General features: G+C 45.7%; 3 protein-coding genes across 17 annotated transcripts in view; 2 read left to right on the forward strand and 1 right to left on the reverse strand.

The window, feature by feature from the left end:
- Nucleotides 1–10,204: 10,204 nt before the first annotated feature.
- MRPL19 (mitochondrial ribosomal protein L19) lies at nucleotides 10,205–16,350 on the reverse strand. 2 transcript variants are annotated; one of them, XM_083435636.1, is made up of 6 exons: nucleotides 16,044–16,350; nucleotides 13,712–13,829; nucleotides 13,501–13,619; nucleotides 12,736–12,870; nucleotides 11,750–11,931; nucleotides 10,205–10,522 (listed from the first exon to the last, which is right to left on the reverse strand). In XM_083435636.1, exons 1-6 carry the CDS (start codon nucleotides 16,333–16,335, stop codon nucleotides 10,295–10,297), a joined length of 1,074 nt encoding a protein of 357 aa, XP_083291762.1. In that variant the 5' UTR covers nucleotides 16,336–16,350; the 3' UTR covers nucleotides 10,205–10,294. The 2 variants fall into 2 exon arrangements, with proteins under 2 accessions (XP_083291762.1, XP_083291763.1); XM_083435637.1 differs by lacking the exon at nucleotides 16,044–16,350 and adding an exon at nucleotides 14,987–15,123.
- LOC310675322 (ATP synthase membrane subunit K, mitochondrial-like) lies at nucleotides 13,970–14,335 on the forward strand. The gene has a single exon (XM_083435682.1). It carries the CDS (start codon nucleotides 14,071–14,073, stop codon nucleotides 14,248–14,250), a length of 180 nt encoding a protein of 59 aa, XP_083291808.1. The 5' UTR covers nucleotides 13,970–14,070; the 3' UTR covers nucleotides 14,251–14,335.
- ITSN2 (intersectin 2) overlaps nucleotides 15,101–22,269 on the forward strand; it is a 70,339-nt gene continuing 63,170 nt past the window's right edge. For 6 of the 14 annotated variants that reach the window (XM_083435528.1, XM_083435540.1, XM_083435537.1 and 3 more), the window contains exons 1-2: nucleotides 16,038–16,152; nucleotides 22,117–22,180. In XM_083435528.1, the coding sequence (XP_083291654.1) occupies nucleotides 22,153–22,180 (28 nt within the window). In that variant the 5' untranslated portion in view covers nucleotides 16,038–16,152; nucleotides 22,117–22,152. Of the gene's footprint in view, nucleotides 15,350–16,037; nucleotides 16,625–22,116; nucleotides 22,181–22,269 lie in introns of those variants that run through there. The other 8 variants (XM_083435534.1, XM_083435539.1, XM_083435533.1 and 5 more) reach the window with 6 other exon arrangements.

Consider the following 22,269-nt stretch of genomic DNA (forward strand, 5'->3'; position numbering starts at 1 on the left):
GTTGCACACTCTTGTTCCGGGTCCTCACTTCCTGACTGGGGGTGGGGGGCAGGGACGGGACCTTTGCTGCGACAGAAAATAAAGCTCTTCCGTGCTTTTCTTCTACTGGCTCCTGCCTCCACTCATTCTTCTTAGACTGATCATGGACTTGGGGGACTGACTCTGAGTCCCTTGGGGAGTTGGGCTGTAAAAGCCAACCCTAAATTTCCGTATAGCAATATAATACAAAAGAGCAGCAAGCCTGCTTTGAGTTCTGCTCCTGCCCTTAGTATGCATCAGAGGGTGGGCAAGGACAAGTCAAGCAAACCAAGTCCTCTTGCCCAGGGGAAGAGTGGGAGGAGGCCTGGCAAACCCAAGAGAAAAACCAGCACTAAGCGGGGAGGGGAAGCATGCACTTGTCTTTTGCATCCGCACAGGTAACATGGTGCTTACGAAATGTTGGTGTGGAGCAACTTAACCCTGAAAATGCCACCAATTCTAATATGGCTGCAACGGCCCAGACCATTCTGTGATGCAACCCCCCCCCCCCGGACTAGAGCCTTCTGCAGTAAAGTTACATTGGCTGAAGTAATTGCAAAAAGTATTCTAATAAAATTATATTCCCAATGAGTTTCAGGACATCTTCCTGCCTAAGAGCCAAACCTTACATTCGCCCCTATTGAAATTCAATTTGTTAGCTTGAGCCCAGTTCTCCAATCTGTTAAGGTCATTTTGAATTCTGATTCTGTTTTCTGCTGCATTAGCTACCCCTCCCAGTTTACTGTCATTAGCAAATCTGATGAACATCCCCTCAATTCCTTCATCCAAGTCATTCATAAAGATGTTGAACAACAACAGGCCCAGGGCAGAACCCTGTGGCACCCCACTGGTCACTTTTTTCCAGGATGACCAGGAACCATTAATGAGTCCTCTTTGAGTTCAGTCTGTCAACCAGCTACAGATCCAGATGGTGCTCTGGAAACATCTGAAGGTTGAACTAGTATTGTCAAAGTTGAGGTAAATGTAAGCAACTAATCCTTTCTATGCGTTGCAAATTTGTCATAGTGGGCTGCTGTCAGGGGTTCCCTGGAGCACAGAAGGGGAAACCTTAGTGAATGGAACTATGGAGAAAGACACGAGGCACGAAAGCAGAACACTCTGTGCCAAGCAGTCTGGTTTCAGACCACACACAGAAAGGGCACGTGGCTGCTTGCCTGCTCACTTACTGGTGCTCTTGTCTCAAAACTCAACATTGACACCCAACAGCAACCTCATGACATGCCTACAACTGGAGTGCAAAGACAAAACTCTCCACACAGATAAGCAAGGAAAGAGGCAATGAACAGCAGAGCAGCATTGTGGTTAGACTGGGGAGACCCAAGTCCAAATCCTCACTCCATGAAGCCCACAAGGTGGCCTTAGGCCAGTCACTATACTTATGGCATAGACACTCAATGAGGGTTGGCTAAACTTTGACCCTCCAGATGTTGTGAGAACCTAAGAAGAACTCTGCGGCTTGAGGCCAGTGGCCCATCTAGTCCAGCCTCCTGTTCTCAGTGGCCAAACAGATGCCCCAAAGGGAAACTCAAAAGCAGGACTGGAGCACAGCAGCTGTGGGCAAGTGGGTGCTTGTACTGGAGCCCCAACATCATTGGAGAGCCCCAGGTTCCCCCATCCCTGCTCTATCGTGACTTGCAGCACCTCTCAAGTATTTCAGCCAGGAAGGAGTCTCTTCTGGCCCTCCCTGGAGATACCAGGAACTGAGTCAGATCTTCAGCAGACAAAGCATGTGCTGTGACAGAGCTAGGGCCGTCCTTGATTTTGCTTCTTGGTATGTTGTCAGGGAGGTTCCTATGAACATGAGTGGTTGGCTGAATAGTTCTTCTCTTTGACTTGTATCCTGCAACACCAGAGTCAGCCTACACAGTTTAAAACAGGCAACGCCCTGCTTTCTGCAGAAACCATGGAGAGTTTGTGGGAGTTTCAAGGCAGTTTCTTTGCTGCTAATGACCACTTGTGCTCCTGTGCACAGATCCCTGCAGTTATAGAAGGTGACTAATCGGAAAGATTTGACCCAAATATTGCCACAGCTCTAGGTAAGTGGCTTTTAGTCCTGCCCTTCCTTAACACATGACAACATAATAAATTTAAAAGGGTAAACTAGCTTTCTTGGCTTTATGGAATAGTTCACACTCCACTGCGGTCCAACAGGAAGATCAATTGACCTATGCTGCTCAACTGACCAAACACCATCATGGAAAATGCCTTCTTTGGTAGCCACTCACCTAAACTCTGAAAGCCCCCGCCCCCCAAAAAGGGCTTTGATGACCTGGGCTAAATGGTACATTCTTATGGAAGAAGACCATCCTTCAGATACTCTGGACCAAAGGCCCTTTCTAGCTTTCATAGAAGGGGACCAAGAGGGTCATTCGTCCAACCTCCAGCAATGCAGGAATCTTTTGTCCAACATGGGGATTGTGCTGTGACTCTCATGCTCTACTGACTGAGCCAACACATGAACTGTACTCAACAACACACTTTACGCACTGGGCTAATATGTTTAGCGTGACAGATCTCAGTTAACGATTTCACTACTATTTTCTAAATAAGTTGGATGTTTCAAAATACCCTTCAGAGGCAGCCCCCCATAAGGCAGATTGCAGTAACCCAACCTGGAAATAACCAAGGGATAGATAACCCTGGAAAGGTTATATTTTTCGAGGAGCACACAGATGGCCCGCCCACTGGAGTGAAGGGAAGGCACTTCTGGCCACAGATCCCATTTGGGCACCCACAGACAGAGCGGGATTTGATGACAAGCTACAACCCTGACCCTTAAGAGGAAGAAGAGGCCAAACACCAATTTCAAATCTGATGAACCATTTATTATCAGCAACTCCATCTTGTCTGGATTGACGACATGAGGTCTTATCCAGCTCATCACTTACACCAGGAAAGTGCCTGAGATGCATTAGATGAAGAGGCTTCATCCATGCATTGATGGAGCCTCATCTTAAATCCCCAAACCATTTGTCCTAGCCATCTCATGGATTTGATAAGCAGCACAGAAGACACGATATAACCCTGTGCCAATATCTTGGGTAAACACTAGGATGCAGTTGTTGTTGTTGTTTAGTTCGTGTTTAGTTCGTGACCCCATGGACCAGAGCACGTCAGGCACTCCTGTCTTCCACTGCCTCCCGCCGTTTGGTCAAACTCATGCTGGTAGCTTCGAGAACACTATCCAACCATCTCGTCCTCTGTCGTCCCCTTCTTCTTGTGCCCTCCATCTTTCCCAACATCAGGGTCTTTTCCAGGGAGTCTTCTCTTCTCATGAGGTGGTCAAAGTATTGGAGTCTCAGCTTCAGGATCTGTCTTTCCAGTGAGCACTCATAACTCATGTCATCTGAACTCAGTCTCCTGCCGCCCACACAAGTACATTGCAAATGACATCCACAAAAGAGGATTTTGCAATTGGGTGACAGGTAATTCTGGGTCCAAATGAGGGCTTTTGGTGTATTTTTTAAAGTGGGTTGCAACTGGTTCCTTTGAGGTACCAGGGCTGTCCCCTTAGCAGGGAGTTCACTACCTCCTGGTTCCGCCTGTCCAATTCCCCTCATATTGGGTGTTATTAATCATGATGGGCAAGAGCAGCGAGAATGCAGAATTTGCATTTGGATGGTGAGGTTCTCCTGACTGCCCAATTCCAATTTTAGTGGCTTCAAACACCAAGCAGATTTTGTGTTACATGCCACCTATAACAACAATTTAATGGCAAGGATTATATGGGAGATACAAGCTACTAATTGAACTATACCAAAAATGCTACTTTGGTAAAACATCCCTGTACATTACTTTGAAAGAGATAAAATACAAAGTGTATGTAACACTGTAGTTAACTTCAGTAACTCCACTATAAACAATTTATGAAAATTGACATGACCTTTTTAGTTGCCTCTGTTAATACTCAAATTGATAAATACTTTATTCTATAAAATTATAGGGTAGGTTAAAACTTGGTTTTATTTTTGTATAGTTTTTTTAGTGTATATTAAATTATACATATTAAAGTTAACCCAGTGTCCATTTATTTCTCCTCCTCCTGTGCTTTAATTTGCTTACTCACAAAAACAGCTGCTCATCCCTCCTTTACTACAGTATTTTGCAATTTCCTTTTGGTATACAATTGTGAAATAGTTAAGCTTCCTTGCAGCTTCATGCACATGCAAATGACATGAGATTCCGCAGTGTGGTTTCTGACAATAGCTGTGCCCCCATGGGAAGTTGTGTTCTAATATATGCAATGTATTAAAAACATCTTCTCTTATATGAGCACAGAACCTCTGTTTTGTATGACAGTGGCTCTGAGGAGACTCTTGAGAGTCCCATGGACTGAAAGAAGATCAATCCTATCCATTCTTAAGGAAATCAGCCCTGAGTGCTCACTGGAAGGACAGATCCTGAAGCTGAGGCTCCAATACTTTGGCCCCCTCATGAGAAGAGAAGACTCCCTGGAAAAGACCCTGATGTTGGGAAAGATGGAGGGCACAAGGAGAAGGGGACGACGGAGGACGAGATGGTGGGATAGTGTTCTCGAAGCTACCAACTTGAGTTTGACCAAACTGCGGGAGGCAGTAGAAGACAGGAGTGCCTGGCGTGCTCTGGTCCATGGGGTCACGAAGAGTCGGACACGACTAAACAACAACTGCTATCAGTGTTGACATGCTATTGGCTTTTTCATAGTTCCATCTAAACCTCATAGAAGTTAGTAGACACATCCACTGTTCATAAATTGGGAGTTCTACATCTAACTCAATTCCAGTTGTCAGGGAAGAGTTAGAAGTTTTCAGTTTCTCAGAGGGAGAAAGCATTCCCCAAGGGGGGAGGGAGAGCAGTGAATCTAATAGAAGGGAGCAAGAGGAACAACAGGGAGGGACTGGCTGTTCACAGGAAAGGCAAGGGTTAAGTTCTAGCTCAGATTCGGAGGAGAGGAGATACAGGCCAGCTCTAGCCAGGAGGTTAGAAAAAAGAGCGGGAAAACGAAGGGAGAGGCGCCTTCGCCATTTTGAGGGTGGCAGGTCATGGAGAAGCAGAGCTCAGAAGGTATCTGAAATAAGTGACTCTGAGGAATAACATTTAAGAACCGTTTATAAGATTGTTTTGTTAATACACAATAAAAAGTTTTATAAAGAACAAGAAGCATTTCTGTGGTGATCTGAAGAGGACAACGACCAGTCCTGACAGAATACCTTCTGCTCTGCGCCTCTTCACTATACGTAAAGAAGGAGAAGCCAAAATGGAGGGAGCTGTGGCGCCAGTTGGGCAAGGAGAAACCCCAGCGCTCCAGCTAACATTACAGGACTTATGGCAACAGAACTTACAGTTGAAAAGTCAAGTCGACGTACTGTCAGCAGCACTGGGAGAACAAAGAACCATGCTGCAAGCGATGTGTGGAGATAGAGTGAGTAAAACATTTACTGTACGTCCGCGTAGCTTCAAGGGAGAAAGCTCTGAATACATGGCTTTCAAGACAGAAATTTCTTACATAATTGAGATAAAGGATAAAGAATTTCAATCTGAGCAAGAGAAGGTTGCTTATGTGATTAATTTCTTGGAAGGGAGGGCTAAGGACTGTGTTATACCCCTAATATCTCGAAGGGATGCCGCCCTAGGAAATCTACAAATGTTTCTGCAGTATCTAGACACGATTTTCTTAGACCCTGCGCATGAAGTAACCACAGCTAGGCAGCTGTTGAGAATGAGACAAGGAAAAGACACTGTGGGAGTTTATTGGTCCAACTTTAGTTTGCTGGTGCAGAAATTAAAATGGGATCTGAATTCCCCAACAGTTGCAGCCCTTTTTAGGGAAGGACTGAATAATGAGATTTTAGACCAATTGGCCCAAATGCCAGAACCTAGTTCCTTGGATTCTCTGGTTCGAACGTGCCTGCAATTGAGCCTACGCATGGAACGGAGGGCTAATGAAAGGAAGGAACAATGGCGACCACGGTGGCGGGAAAACAATATTATTGAAAGTACAGAGAGCAGAGCGGGCAACATGCCAGGACGAGAGCGGCCAGAGCCCATGGAATTAGGAGCAGCCAGACCCCTCCCAGTTACTACCTCTTCCATGATAAGAGGAAATGCAGGGAGAGGAAGAGACATGAGGCGTTGCTTCGTCTGTGGAAAACCAGGGCATCTAGCACGACAATGTCGCAATCGTAAAGGATGGGAGTCTCTATCTGGAGCAGACATGGGAGAAGACAATTGCCCAAAGGAACTGCATCAGGGAAACGAATGTCCCCGGCTGGAAATGGGAGCTTGCAGCCGGGTGGAGAAGCAATAGAAGGCTCTCACGCAGAACCACCTATCCCAGGACTAACGGTGAAGGTGCAACTACAACTACCCAATGGACACAGGGTCCAGGTAGAGGCGCTGTTAGACTCAGGAGCGTCAGCAGATTTCATAGACCAGAAATTGGTACAGGAACACAAAATCACTTTGTTACCTTTGAATTTCCCACTGCGAGTGAAAACAATTGACGGCAGACCGCTACTGTCAGGAGAAGTGACTTATGAGACTCCACCAATGAGAATGGATATGGGTCATCACTCAGAGACCAGGGCATTTCATGTGACCAAACTAGCTGGACACCCGATGGTGCTGGGCATGAGTTGGCTCAATCGTCACAATCCGGTGATTGCCTGGCATCAAAGGTCTTTGGTTTTTGGTTCGATCTATTGTATGACACATTGTTTGGGGCAAAAGGGAAAAATCTCAGTGGAAGTAATGGGAACAGAGGTAGAAGGGAAGTTGATGGGGAATGAAAGTGAGATTCCATCACAATATATTGCTTATCGGGATGTTTTTTGTGAAAAAGAAGCGGATAAACTTCCACCACATAGGCCCTATGATTGCAAGATAGATCTAGTCCCTGGGGCACAGTTGCCACCAAGCAAGATATATGCCATGTCGGAAGTAGAATCTGCAGCATTGAGGGAGTTCCTGCAAAAGAATTTGCAGAGAGGTTTTATTAGAGAGTCCACAGCCTCGGGGGGTGCTCCCGTCTTTTTTGTCAAAAAGAAAGGGGAGGAAGGGGCACCGAGATTAGTATGTGACTTCAGAATCCTTAACAGCCAAATGAAGCCTCGCGTGTGCCCACTGCCACGTCTTAGCAGGTATACTGGATCAGTTCTGTGTCTCTTATTTAGATGACCTCTTAATATATAGTGAAAGCATGGAGGAACACGTAAAACATGTCACACAGGTGTTAGAGAGATTGAGGACCAACAGGTTATATGTGAAGTTAGAGAAGTGTAAGTTCCATACACAAAGGGTGGAGTTCCTGGGATATTGCATTTCCCACAAAGGGGTGCACATGGACCCCAGTAAAGTTCAGGCAGTGGTGGAATGGGAGGCACCTAAGACTAAGAAAGATCTACAGAGGTTTTTAGGATTTGCTAATTTCTATCGTAAATTCATAGGTAATTACTCCAAAATCACAATGCCACTGACTGATTGTCTAAGAGGCAAGGGGCCATTCAGATGGTCTGAGGAAGCACAGAAGGCCTTTGATAAACTAAAGGCGGTGTTTGCTTCAGAAAAATATCTTATGCACCTAGATCCAAGTAAACGTATGAAGGTAGAAACTGACGCCTCTGATAGGGCTATTGGGGCCATTCTGCTGCAACAGGACAAGGAAGGGGACTGGAGACCCTGTGCCTTCTACTCTAGAAAATTAAATCAATCAGAACAAAACTACACCATATTTGATAAGGAACTTTTAGCTGTGCATGCTGCCTTTAAAGTGTGGAGACATTTTTTGGAAGGGGCGTCACATCAGGTGGTGGTACAAACAGATCATAAGAATTTAGAGTATTGGAGAACTGCTAGACAGCTAAACCAAAGGCAAATTAGGTGGGCGGAGTTTTTTGCTGGGTTTAATTTTAGGATTGAGTATATACCTGGGCATCAAAACGTTCGTGCAGATGCGCTATCGCGCAAACCTGAGTATATGGAAGGGGAAGCACCTCCCAAGTTGCGAGAAATGCTGAGATCGGATCAGTGGGGGTGTGCAGCCGTAGTAGTGGACGGCAGGGAATTCCAGCGATTGACAGTAACAGATGAGTTTGCACAAAAGAAAATGGAGGAACTGAGAAAAGGTAGAGGGGAAGAGGAAGGTTTCAAAGAAAAAGATGGATTGTTGTACAGGAGAGGGGTGCTGTATGTACCTGCAGGTGAATTAAGAGGTAAAGTGTTGAGGCAACATCATGATAACTCGACTGCAGGACATTTTGGTAGAGAAAAGACCCTGTATCAGATCACACTGACAGTTCTGGTGGCCAAAGTTGAGGGAGGAGGTAACGCAATATGTTACAGGTTGTGAAGTATGTCAACGAGCCAAGGCACCCAGAGCAACCCCCGCAGGGTTGTTGCAACCTATGCCCACGCCGGGAAGGCCTTGGGATGTGGTGTCTATGGATTTTATAACGGATCTACCGTCATCCCATAGGCAAACAGTGATCTTTGTGGTGGTTGACATGCTAACCAAGATGGCACATTTCATACCATGTACCAAAATTCCGACCGCACAGGAAACTGCAAAGATGTTTTTAGATAATATTTTTAGGTTGCATGGTTTGCCATCACAAATCATTTCAGATAGAGGGGCCCAATTTACATCACAATTTTGGAAGAGGTTAATGCAGTTACTAGATGTGGAGCTAAGCCTCACGTCGGCGAGACACCCGCAAACCAATGGGGAAGCCGAAAGAACGAATGCAACACTACAACAATATCTGAGGTGTTATGCTGGTTATCAGCAGAGCGGGTGGTTAGAGAAGTTGAGTCTAGCAGAGTTTGCGTATAATAATGCAATGCATGTGTCTACGGGCAGAGCCCCATTTGTGGCAAACTATGGCTTGCACCCAAGGGCATTCCCAGGTCAAGAGGAGCAGTTAGCAGTACCAGCAGCAGAACAAATGATAGAGGAGTTGAGGTGCATTCATGAGATATTGAAAGAGGATTTGGAAGAAGCTAAAGAGGCTTACAAGAGAGCTGCAGACAGGCACCGGCGAGTTGGGGAAGAAATCCAAGTAGGGAGCTGGGTATGGCTGTCTACCAAGGGACTACCAATACGAGGGAGGTGTAAAAAGCTAGAACCAAGGAGATTGGGACCTTTCCAAGTAAAGGCTCAAATTAACCCAGTCGCTTTCAAGCTTCATTTACCTGAAAATATGAGAATACACCCTGTATTTCATAGATCTTTATTGTCAGTGTTTGTACCAGCACATAAGTATCAAATTTCAAGGGAACCACCTCCTTTTCCCACCATGATGGGGGAAGAGGAGGCTGAAGTGGAAGAGATATTAGACTCGAGAATAAGTAGGAGGAAATTACAGTATTTGGTTGCATGGAAAGGGTTAGATGAGTCTGAGAACTCATGGGAATCAGCAGAAAAAATTAACGTTCCAGAATTGCAGAGAGAATTTCATAGAAAATATCCCCACAAGCCAAAACCCCATAACTGGCATCTTCAAGAAATTTTTGAAAAGACAGATAGCGAGGAAGAAGAGTTCAGAGGGTTCGGTCCTTCAGAAACAGAGGAGAGCGAGGAGGAGGAAGGGGGGCTTAGGGGAGGGGGTGATGTCAGGGAAGAGTTAGAAGTTTTCAGTTTATCAGAGGGAGAAAGCATTCCCCAAGGGGGGAGGGAGAGCAGTGAATCTAATAGAAGGGAGCAAAAGGAACAACAGGGAGGGACTGGCTGTTCACAGGAAAGGCAAGGGTTCAGTTCTAGCTCAGATTCGGAGGAGAGGAGATACAGGCCAGCTCTAGCCAGGAGGTTAGAAAAAAGAGCGGGAAAATGAAGGGAGAGGCGCCTTCGCCATTTTGAGGGTGACTGGTCATGGAGAAGCAGAGCTCAGAAGGTATCTGAAATAAGTGACTCTGAGGAATAACATTTAAGAACTGTTTATAAGATTGTTTTGTTAATACACAATAAAAAGTTTTATAAAGAACAAGAAGCATTTGTGTGGTGATCTGAAGAGGACAACGACCAGTCCTGACACCAGTTTCCTATGATCATAGATAAAAAAGTATTCTGCATGCCCTACAAGTATTTTCTTGATCATCTTATTAAACACAAAATGAATTTATTGAAGAATATAAAGCAAATAGCAATAGTTCGTGCTTTGAATATACAGCTGACACTGCAAAAAACTAACAGTTTGAAAATGTTCATATGGGTGTTTATTATTCAACATAAAAAATGCTAAAATTAATGGTGGTAGTCTCTACATGTAGTTTTCCACAATTTCTATACCGTTTTTTTCAGCTCTTCATTCACTTCTTCCCAGATTTTCTTCTCAATTTCTAATGTATCATACTTTTTCAGCATATCAAATTCATTCCAAGGCATTTGCCATTTTTCTACTTTCGCTTTGTGTCTTTCATTAAGATACAAGTCAAAATTAATGCCCTGGATATTGAACTTTGGATGTTCCCAGCGTTTTGACCATGGTTTCGGTTTCATTCGGACTTTCATCTAGCATAATAGAAAGAAATGTATGTCAGATCATATATTTGATATTCAGTGAGTATTTTTCTTTCAGTTATATGTACTCAATGGACCAGGGATGAGGGTGGCGCTGTGGTTTAAACCACCAAGCCTCTTGGGCTTGCTGATCGGAAGGTCGGTGGTTCAAATCCCTGTGACGGGGTGAGCCCCCGCAGTTTGAAAGCATGCCAGTGCAAATAGATAAATAGGTACCACTGCGGTGGGAAGGTAAATGGCATTTCAATGCACTCTGGTTTCCATCACGGTGTTCCATTACACCAGAAGCAGTTTAGTCATGCTGGCCACATGACCGGGAAAGCTGTCTGCAGACAAATGCTGGCTCCATCAGCCTGAAGCGAGATGAGCGCTGCAACCCCATAGTTGCCTTTAACTGGAATTAACTGTCCAGGGGTCCTTTACCTTTTTTACTCTATGGACCTTTAATGACATCCCATTTATACCTGCTTGGCATAGCAATGCTGTATGCACGGATACTTCCAATGATCCCCTGGACTGCCCATTGGGTTTCTTTCTCAGTTTGGTGCCAGTTATGCTCAAATTCTTATGACATTTTAGCACGTAGCAATATTTTTTGGGAACTACGTTTTAGGTACAATTCCCATCTTTGCCGTAGCCATGCCAGTGTACATAAAATAACATCTTCTTTATTTTGCTATGGCCTACTTGAAGACCTGCAGGTGTTTATCATGGTTGCCTTCAATAATGGCTATAGCAGAATGGAGATGTAGAGGACAGAAACTAATTAAGGATAGTAGCAAAGACAGCAACTAAAAATATATATTATAGAACTGCCTACTGATAGCAATTAACCATAGAGCTCAACTGCAATATCCAAGCTTGATGACAAGGAGTTAAGAACCCTATACTTCAACTATTCTGCTGTGTTAGAATTCCAATCAACACCTAAAGGTAACCATTTCAGACTGCTCAGGAGTTCATTGGAGCTCTAATGTGCCATTGCTTGCTAGCAAGAAGAAAACACTTCTTTTCTGCTAGGTTTGAGCTCTAAAGGGGCTAAGCCATCTCAAGTGTAATGTAATGACGAAAGGGCAGAAAGCCATTCCCATGGGGGCCTCTACCACTATCACAACACCAAAACAAATGAATAGTACAATGCGACAACTTCATATTACAAAATGATGTTTCAGAATAACTAGTTGCCAGTCACAAACACCAGTTATTCCTTGCTGCTACCTTGTTGACAGGAACTTCTTCCACAGCTGAAAGTGGGACAGCCTTCATGTTAACATCAACAGTGCTGTACTCTGGAAGGGCATCTCGTAAATACATCAGGTTATCATCCAATCTTTTCTCCAGTTTCAGAACCTTGATCTCTTGGATTAGAGGATTGTATAGTTCATAGCAAATTTCAATACCTTAAATGGAAAATTGATACAGAAAATGACATTATAAAAATAGGTGACAGTACTCTCTTTGTTATGAACCAATTTTTCTTGGTAGAAGAATAAACAATATTTGGAGTTATACAACATTTGGGGGCTGGTAGAATAGAGGGACGTGGGTGGCGCTGTGGGTTAAACCACAGAGCTTGCCGATCAGAAGGTCAGCGGTTCGAATCCCCGTGATGGGATGAGCTCCCGTTGTTCGGTCCCTGCTCCTGCCAACCTAGCAGTTCAAAAGCATGTCAAGTGCAAGTAGATAAATAGATGGGAAGGTAAACGGCGTTTCTGTGCGCTACTCTGGTTCGCCAGAAACGGCTTAGTCACGCTGGCCACATGACCCGGAAGCTGTATGCCGGCTCCCTCGGCCAATAAAGTGAGATGAGCGCCGCAACCCCAGAGTCGGTCACGACTGGACCTAATGGTCAGGGGCCCCTTTACCTTTAGAATGGAGAGTTAACTAGATTGTCAAGAATAAAAAGTGTTCCTAACACTTCAGTTAATAGAATGGATCTGCAATACAATGCAGATTTTTAAACTAAAAAATCTAGACATCCCAATCCAGTGTTTTCCTGCATGCAACCTCATGCCAACTTAAGTAGTTCTTGGTAACATTATTTTAATTGTTTGAACCTGGCTTAAGGACATCCAACAGTTACCCTATATGGAATATATTTTCGTCATATCCACGTAATGTTGCTGAAAAGCCACTAAAGCCATTGCTGGGTTTCCAGCACTTCCCTCAGCTGGAAAACAATGAACATTAAAGTATGCACCCACCTTGTCCTTCTATTATATTGCGAAGTATGAAGGTTGCACCAAGTCCTTTTCCTGATCGCTGAATACAAAGTCCTACAAAAGTGCTGCTTTTCCCACTAGCATGGGGATCTGCGGCAGAAACAGAAAGTATACTTCCTGCAAAATAAGAAACCATTTAAAGCCTAGACGCTCACCAACAGAGGCAGAAAGGATAATAAAAACCAAACTTAGTTTTTAGTTCATTAACGAGCATGGCATTTATTATTATTTACCTTGGTACATGATTTGATATTAGGCAATAAAGATTAGTTCCATATAGCTTCTTTTGCATGTTGACTGTTTTTGGCATAATGGAATGGTTGCTTTGTAATAGCATTCAAATTATTGTTTCAATAGTACACACAATCATACAGCTATACAGTGATGTGGAATGATGAGTGAGGCAAAGTTTTCTAATTTCTAAAGCTATCCTATAGCTTCCGTTTTCATCTTTTCCCCACTAAAATGTGCTCAGGAAAACAACAGGGACAAATACTATGCACCATGCCAGCGGAGATGTATGTAATGTAATTAAGGGACCATTAATTATCCCCTTCCGGAAAATTCAAACTGACTGATAGTCTCAATGGCCAAGTACAGAATTCCGCAAGACGCAACACTTGTTTTGTTAAAATATTTGGGAATGTCTTTTAAATTGAAGATAAAATGGCATTGGTATTGAATTCATTATTTTTGGTAATATATCCAACACAATATTCTGAAAGTTCCACTTTAGACATAACTGACCAACATAGAACTCCGGAATATTCATTACTTTTCTCCTCTGTATCATGTCGCTTCTTTCAAGGTAGAACTTGAAAGGATTTGTTCTCTGCCGAGGAGGGATGAATTCAGGACTCAAGAATCTGTCAGAAACATAAATAATGCAAATGGTAACTTGCTATTATAATAAATAACAAACGAGACACAGCTGAACATAAAATTAAAAATTTGTTACCGTGTCTCTGTTGTTTGGGTTTTTGATTCATCAACAATGACTGGCTTGGGAGGTGGCTTAAATTTTGCTGGTTCTCCATCTTTAGACTTGAGGTGTCCAACCGAGAAAGAAAGGTTCCCTTTAACAGACAAATTTGGTTACAACGTGGCTGGAAATAAATCATTCAGCTTCCATGATCCTTTTTGCATTACAGCAAAACAGTTGTGTGCTACATCTTTTGTGCTACATTTTTTTAAAAAGAAAAGATCAATTTGAGTGAATGGTGGGAGGAGAAAGCAGATTTGCAGTGTAAAATCAATCCACCTGTTGAGGAGATATCTGTGTTTAATCGCATTTGAGAAACATTTGGACTAGTAGTGATGGAAGGGCACAATGCTGGGTTACAACACCAATTCACAAGGTTTCGGAAGTACTTCAGTACCTACACCATAACAGGCAGAATAAATTATGTTATAGCTACATATGCAATGCTTGCAAGTATCATCCTGTATTTTAAACTGAGGCCTAAGAAGAAAACTCCAGCCGTGACACAGAAATAAGATGGGTTGACATGTTGACACTGGACCATGCACGTAATATAACTAGTAGAAGTTGATGTACACTTCAATATATCATGACCAATGATGAAGTTTGTCATCTGTACACACTGCCACTCTGTTCTACATACAGTGGTACCTCTGGATGCGAACGGGATCCATTCCAGAGCCCCGTTCGCATCCTGAGCAGAACGCAACCCGCGTCTGCGCGATGCACCGCTTCTATGCATGACGTCATTTTGAGCGTCTGTGCATGTGGCGAAACCAAAAGTAACCCATTCCGTTACTTCCGGGTCGCCGCGGGGCACAACCTGAAAACACTCAACCTGAAGATCAATTTGAGTTGTGCTTAAGTTTGCCTGGGATTGCATATAGACGAGGGTCACATTCACACCATGATACGCCCCCCCCCCCCCAGAATTCTGGCAGCTGTAGTTAAGGGGGGGGTGAGAGCTGTTAAGAGGCCCCCGTTTTCCTCGCAGAGTCACAACAATTCCCAGTTTCCAAGGGGGGAACTCTCAGCATCCTTGACCAAGTACAGTTCCCAGAATGACCGGCGGCGGCGGCGGCGGGAGAGGCCGAGGTGCTTAAAGCGCCGCTGTCGCCCCCCGGGCACGTGGCCGAGGCGTCGGCAGCGGCTCCCTCAGCAACTTCTTTGAAGCGACCCTCGAGAATTTCCGGGCCCCTTCGGGTTTTGTGAGCAGAACCCCCTTTTATCCTCCCCCCCCCCCCCACTTACTGCATCGCAGGCCGAGCAGAGGCGGGAGCCTCCCGCGAGCGCCCGCCATGCCAGCTGCGGGCAAGCACTTTCGCCAGCAAGAGGAGCGGCGCATGCGCTGCGCGCGGCAACGGCAGCCTCAGCGGGGACAATCTTGATCCAAACGCGAGCCGCCGCGCGCTGCGCCCGGCCGGACTTGCTCGGCGCCGAGAGTGAACACAGAGCTATTCGTTCGCGAAGAGACGCGCCTCTGCCGCCTTCGTCTCGTTGCCGAGTTCGGCTGTCGCGCTTTTCTCTCGGGCGGGACGGAGCGTCGCGGCCCGAGGAATCGCCCCTGGGAGGGAGCCCAGCAAAACACACTTGGAACCGAGGGCAGCAACTCAGGTCCTTTTCCTCTGCTGTTTTTATGGCGTTTCCTTTATTTGTTACATTTCTGTACCGCCCTCGCCCGAGGAGCACGAGGCGGGTTGCGGTAGGAAACACAAAAACGCGCCGCCTCCGAACAAACGAAACCGGGCGGCGGAGCCTGGAATCTCGGCGAGCCGGGGCCGTTTCGCCCCCGCCCCGCTCTCTCTCGCCCGAGGCCCCGCGGCGGGAGCCGGCCTTGCTTAGCTGGGCGCCCCAGTGTTTTACCCAAGGCGCCCCCGTCCGACCCAGCGGGATCAGCCTGCTCCCCCCCCCCCCGGCAGACCTCCCACTCCGCCCCGCTCCGCCCGGAGGGAGCAGACCCGCCAGCCTCGCCTGTCGCCCCCTGATCAGAGAGCCACTCAGGACCCGACTATCCGGTTCCACGAAATGGGCCCGTTCCCTCGCCCTGCGCGCACGCGCCCCGGGGGGAGCAGAGAGGTCTGAGGCTGTGAGGCGAGGCGGGGAGGTTCTCGGCGCCGCCGTCTCGGGCCAAGGAGGCTTGCCAGGGCGAAGCCGGGAGAGCTCGGCCTTGGCGGCAGGTGCTTGAGGGGAGCCTTCCGAAGCGGGCTCCGGGCCCCGGCTCCGCCGCCCCCGGCCAGGCTCCCCTCCTCCCTCCCTCCCTCCCTGGGCCGCCTTCCCTCCATCTTCGGAGTTTTGACGCAGCCCTCGCCGCAGCCAGAGGAGGAGCGACCGGGCCAGGAAGGGGAGGCAGGAGGCCGCGCTCTCGCTCGGAGCAGGCGAAGGAGGAAGAGGAGCCACCGAGCGAGCGAGCGCAACAGGTAGGCGCCGGCTGCGGGGCCGCCCAGGCCTCTGCCTCTCGCTGGCGGCAGCAGGCCGCCTTTCGGGGCGCCGGCCAAGGGCCCCTCCGAGGGCCGAGCGCCTCCCCGTCTTGCGCGGCGGCCGGTGCCTTCGCTTGGGCCGCCGCTCTCCGGCCCCCGGGCGCTTGGGGCAGCTGGAAGCATCGGCCTGGGCCCCGAAGGCCTTTCTCGCGCTTCGGATTGAGATGCCCTTTTCTGTCGTGCTCGAGAGCGGCGCGGCACAAAAGGGACCTCAGTTTAAAGGCGCTGAAAATGGGTCGGAGGTCCCTGTGAGATAAAGGAGGGGAACGACGGTAGGAAGAGCATATTCTGGTCGCCCGCTCCCCACATGTGTGGAACCGCGGCCTTGTTCATTCCGGCACCTTTCCTCGGGTGGCAATGAGACGAGGGAACAAGGCAAGGAAACATAGGCATTTATATTTTCAATGAAGCAGTAAGTTTCTTTTATTTATTGAGATTAAGCCTCATTTTAAAAATGTATAGACTGGAAAGTATCGTCGAACATAAAGGGAGGCATGCATAAGGATTCTGATAGTCAAGTATTGGAAGTCCTTGCCAAACCAGATCATCAGAATTATATTCTATTTTTTTAAAAATGGAAACCACCATGGTGGTAGTAACAGAAAATGAGATTTGCCATGAGTAGAATGACTGTATCCTATTGATCATGATAATCAGCAGTAGCTGAAGCAGTGGTGCATATTAGGGAGTTAAATTAAGTTAAATTTGTATTTTTGCAATCATGCGGATGTTTTTTGATGTAGAGCTCACACCTTTTCTACAGGTGATTATGAACAATATGGGGAAGAAGTTGTGGTTCTGAGTTTACAATTGGATATAATGGTTTGCGGTGTACAGAGCCTGTCTTGTCAGTGTTCAGAATGCAATCCAGGGCTTTTTTTTATCCAGAACTTGCCAGAACTCAGTTCCAGCACCTCTCAGGTGACCACCATTGTCATTATAAGAAAACTATGGATTTGTTGTGAGTTCCAGCACTTCTTTTTCTAGAAAAAGAACACTGGCAATAACATTTTAAAATTGTAAGGATGCAGAAATACAGTCAAGATGGGGCAAAAAGGTTCTCCCCCCTCCCCGGCTGTCATTTCAGTGTCAGTGATTGGTTATTTCAGTGTCACCTGCAACCAAAAGGTCTGGAAACTTTATTTTTGAAACATGAAAGACAACATTACAGTACTAATATTCAAAGTTTGTTATGACTTGCATGTCATAGCTTTCCCAACAAAGGGGGAATGTGTCTGTTTCCCTCAAAAATGAATAGTAAATCACTCAACCCCCCCCCCCATGAATAGAACAACCTTAACAGGCATAATGAGAATTAGCATTTTGCAAATCTTCCAGATTTTACAGCTGAAACACGATTTGTACTAATCATACAATACTATTTTGGCTTTTGCATTTTGTGTAATCGTACTTAACTGTATTCTTTGTATAAGATGCTATTCTTTGATGAGAACAGATGTAAAGATCAATAAAAGGTCATATTTAAACATAATAAAATGAAGGAAATCGTCAGGGTGATCTTATGATCTCGCCACATCAGAGTTGTACCTAATAGTAAAGCCAACTGCATAGGCGCTGTAGAAACTATAATTAACCCATCAGCAATCAGCAAACGTCCACAGTATTCCTGGTTACTACAGCACCACCCACTAATCATGGCATGCACACCTGAGCATGCTGCAACAACAATAGCTATGTAACAGAAGCTGCAATCCACGCTCTTTTGTCTCCGGCATGATGGTTGCAGAGTATGAATCCAAAACATGAGTTTTGCCTTGATTCCACATTTTCCCATGGTGGGATTTAAACGAAATCCTATTTCAGTGCTTTTCTATTGACCTACCAAGGAAGACATGGGCTTGTTTCCAATGAGTGTGCAGTTGTGGTGCCCCTTGTTGATTCGTTGTCATGGTGTCTTGCTACCCCTGCACAGTGGTGTTACGGGGCTCATAGACCTTGAGGTTGTATTTATCTAATTTTGAGACCTGCTAAGGAACAGATGATTGTTATTATGTCCTGATATGTAAAACCACAGAATTCAAAGAAGGTGTACTTTCTTTTCCCCATGACTGTCTACTCATGGTGGACTCATTGAAATAATCCTGTCCTGTCTATTAATTTCATTGGTTTACTCTGAGTATGACTAACATTGGATAACATGGAAACTAAAAACAGGATAGGAAGAGAGTTCTTCGGTCTAAACTTTCCTGATCCAGTACTTTTGAGAGGCAGACCCACATAGAGTATGTTACACTTGGTCAGTTTGAATTGACCAGGGCAGGGGTCAGCAAGCTTTACCTTGCCTGGGCCAGTTCACTCCAGCGGAGATCCCTCCACGGGCCGGATTGCTCATGTTCCCGTGATTTCCGGCATCTGCGCATGTGCAGATGCGATTTCCAGTGCCACAGAAGCGAGCCCCCGGACCGCGTTGTGCCGGTTTAGCGCAGCATGTGGGGACTCACCGAGAGGGCAGCTCAGTTCGTGAGCCAGTTAAAACAACCCCCATGGGCTTTTTGTGGCCCATGGGCCTTAGGTTGCCTACCCCTGGACCAGGGCATCTGTGGTAGTGATCAAATCTGCTTTAACAAGCCAAAGTTCTGCTTGCTACAGTTGCCATGTGAGGATTTGGCACCAAGGACAGGCCCACAAGGATTCCTAAGCTGTGGACCTTATCTATCACTCTTCCCTATTCAGCTGTCCTACTGACCAGTCACCTGCCTGTCTTGCCAAAGTTAAGCTTCCATTTTATTAGCTCACATCCAGTCCATTATTGCACTCAAAACACCACTTCAAAACATCCAGAGTTTCCTCAATATGAAATTAAAAAGAGAGAAAGTTGGCTATCATCCACATATTGCTGAAAACTAATTCCCAAAGCTACTCCCCGTAGTTTTAAGATTTTAAGAAGCATAACAGAATCATAGAATTGTAGAGCTGAAAGGAATCCCGAAGGTCATCACTTCCAATCCCTTGCACTGCAGAAATTACAGCTAAACATTCAGATGGCCATCCAACCTCTGCTTCAACACCTCCAACGAAGGAGAGGCCATCACATTCCAAAGTAGTCTGTTCAACTGTTAAACAGCTCTTACTGTCAGGAAGTTCTCCCTAATGTTGAGTCGGAATATCTTTTCTTGTAACCTGAATCCATTGGTTTGGGTCCTACGGAGAAAACAACCTTGCTCCATCTTCCATGTGACCGACCTTTAGATCAGGCTTCCTCAAACTCAGCCCTCCAGATGTTTTTGGCCTACAACTCACATGATCCCTAGCTAGCAGGACCAGTGGTCAGGGATGATGGGAATTGTAGTCTCAAAACACCTGGAGGGCCGAGTTTGAGGAAGCCCGCATTAGATATTGGAAGATGGCTTTCATGTCACCTCTTAGCCTTCTCTTCTCTGGGCTAAATATGCCCAACTCCCCCAACTGAGTCTGATCCTCATAATGCTTGGTTTCCAGACCCTTGGCCATCGTGGTCTAACTCCTCTGTGCACATTCCAGCTTGTCCATATTGTTCTTAAACAGTGGTGCCCTGAACTGGACACAGGACTCCAGGTGGAATTACAGTGGTACCTCAGGTTAAGTACTTAATTCGTTCCGGAGGTCCGTACTTAACCTGAAACTGTTCTTAACCTGAAGCACCATTTTAACTAATGGGGCCTCCCACTGCCGCCGCACCGCCGGAGCCCGATTTCTGTTCTCATCCTGAAGCAAGGTTCTTAACCTGAAGCACTATTTCTGGGTTAGCAGAGTCTGTAACCTGAAGCGTATGTAACCTGAAGCGTATGTAATCTGAGGTACCACTGTATAGGGGTGGTACTATGATTTCCCTTGATCTGGACACAGTGCTTATGTTGATGCAGCCCAGAAAAACATTGTTGATTTGTGCTATGTCTGCCGGGTGTTGGTAACCTGGGCCAGTTCTTTGGTTACCTCTCCACCGACTGCAACATTGTCCTGGTAGCCCACAAATGGCAATGATGAGAGGATATATGAAGCCTGTGGTATCTTGTGACTCTCTTGGCCAGAGAAGCTGTAGTCATTCAGTCAATGAAATAGCTCAGGGTGGGAAGCACCACTGAGGGTCTGAAAGATCATGGTGTCGCCATTTAATGTTCCCGTGTGATTCAGTTATTGGTATATTTCTTATGTAAGTCAACTGGTGTTTTAAGTACTGTAGCTTCTATATGTCTCAAGAGATTTGACCCTCTTAATCTATTATTGTTCCAATTGAATTAATCCTTTCAATTTTTCCCTAATAATGTTCTCTTCTGAATCAAGGGGTGTGTGTGTGTGTAATTTCTTGCCTGTGCGTTCTCTCTTTTAGTAGATGCAAAGCATTATGTTGGATGAAATCAAGTTGCCTCATTTCTTGTGTTCCTTAGCCCTCCTGCCATGGTTCAGTATCTGAGGCTGATGAAAAGGGAAAGGCAGAAATTGCTATTCTGCTTACAGATCAAAGCAGAAAAGCAACAACTGGGTTCTGCTAAATCAGCCACATATGGGAACACCTTGGTTTAGGATTGTAGAATCGTAGAGGTGGGAGGGATCCCAAGGATTATTGTTGGTGGTCTGTGGACCCCAAGGGGTTTGTGGCACCATTCACATAACAAAAACTACCATAGAGACGGCAAAATTTTCTAAAGTACTTAGCTAATTGGGAACCACTGATTTAGTTCAACCCCCTGCAATGCAGGAATCTCGACTAAAGTTGGATGGCCATCCCTAACAGATGGCCATCTAACTTCTGCTTAAAAACCTCCAAGAAAGGAGAGTCCACAATCTCCCAAGAGAGTCTGTTCCACTGTCTAACAGCTCTTACCATCAGAAAGTTCTTCATGATGTTTAGCTGAAATCTTCTTTCTTGGAGCTTGAAGCCATTGGTTCCAGTCATACCCTTTAGAGCAGGAGAAAACAAGTGTTCTGCATCTTCCATGTGAAAGCCCCTGAGATATTTCAAGATGGCTATCATATCTCCTCCCAGTCTCTTATTCTGCAGGTTAAACATACCCAACTCACTCAACCATTCCTCATGAGACTTGGTGTCCAGACCCTTGATCATCTTGGTTGCCCTCCTTAACCAAGGATAGTTGGAGTCATGTTGTTGCTGGACCTTCTCCTTTTCCTGTATCCAATTCCTCCCTCACCTGGGACACGGGTGGTGCTGTGGCCTAAACCACCAAGCCTCTTGGGCTTGCTAATCAAAAGGTGGGCAGTTTGAATCCGCGCGATGGAATGAGTTCCTGTTGCTCTGTCCCAGCTCCTGCAGACCTAGCAGTTCAAAAGCGCGCCAGTGCAAGTAGATAAATAGATATCGCTGCAGTGGGAAGGTAAACAGCGTTTCTATGCACTCTGGTTTCTGTCATAGTGTCTTGTGCCAGAAGTGGTTTAGTCCTGCTGGCCACATGACCTGGAAAGCCGTCTGTGGACAAACGCCAGCTCCCTTAGTCACCTTTGACTGGACTTAACCGTCCAGGGGTCCTTTACGTTTACTTTACCTCACCTTCAAAATAAGGCGTTTATAGATTGTAGCTTAGAGACATTGATTCATTAAGTTATTTATGCTAACCCTTGAAAAGAAATATAGTTGCAATATTTATTCTTTTTCCAAGTTGTTCTTTTGTGTTTTAATCTCCGCCTTTTACTGTTTTTCATCATTCCACAATTGGTCCCATTCTCCGTTTAAGGAAAGATTTCCAGTTTCCAGGCTGCATCATATACCCAGTAAAAATCCCATTCCCCACACCTTGTCAATTCAGCATCTTTATCGGTGGTATAGAATTCTGTATAGTTTGTTGTCAGACATGTCAGCTGAAGGGGGTATACTTTGGTTTTGCTTAGCAGGAGCTGAGTGACCTCCTGCCCTTGCTGCATTATTCATGGTCCAATGTTGTTATGTTGCAGATGGCTGAGAACTAGGAAGAACCATTCCAGAGCAGAATGACTCACATTCCCACAGCCATGAATGGTAAGGAGCTCTTGTGTAGGGTATCCTCTGAGGAGGAAGATCTTTTGTCTTTCTCGTATATTACAGTATTATTGAATAATTCTAAGATT

Source organism: Podarcis tiliguerta (assembly GCF_965153285.1).
Source record: "Podarcis tiliguerta genome assembly, chromosome: 3".
NCBI lineage: Eukaryota > Metazoa > Chordata > Lepidosauria > Squamata > Lacertidae > Podarcis > Podarcis tiliguerta.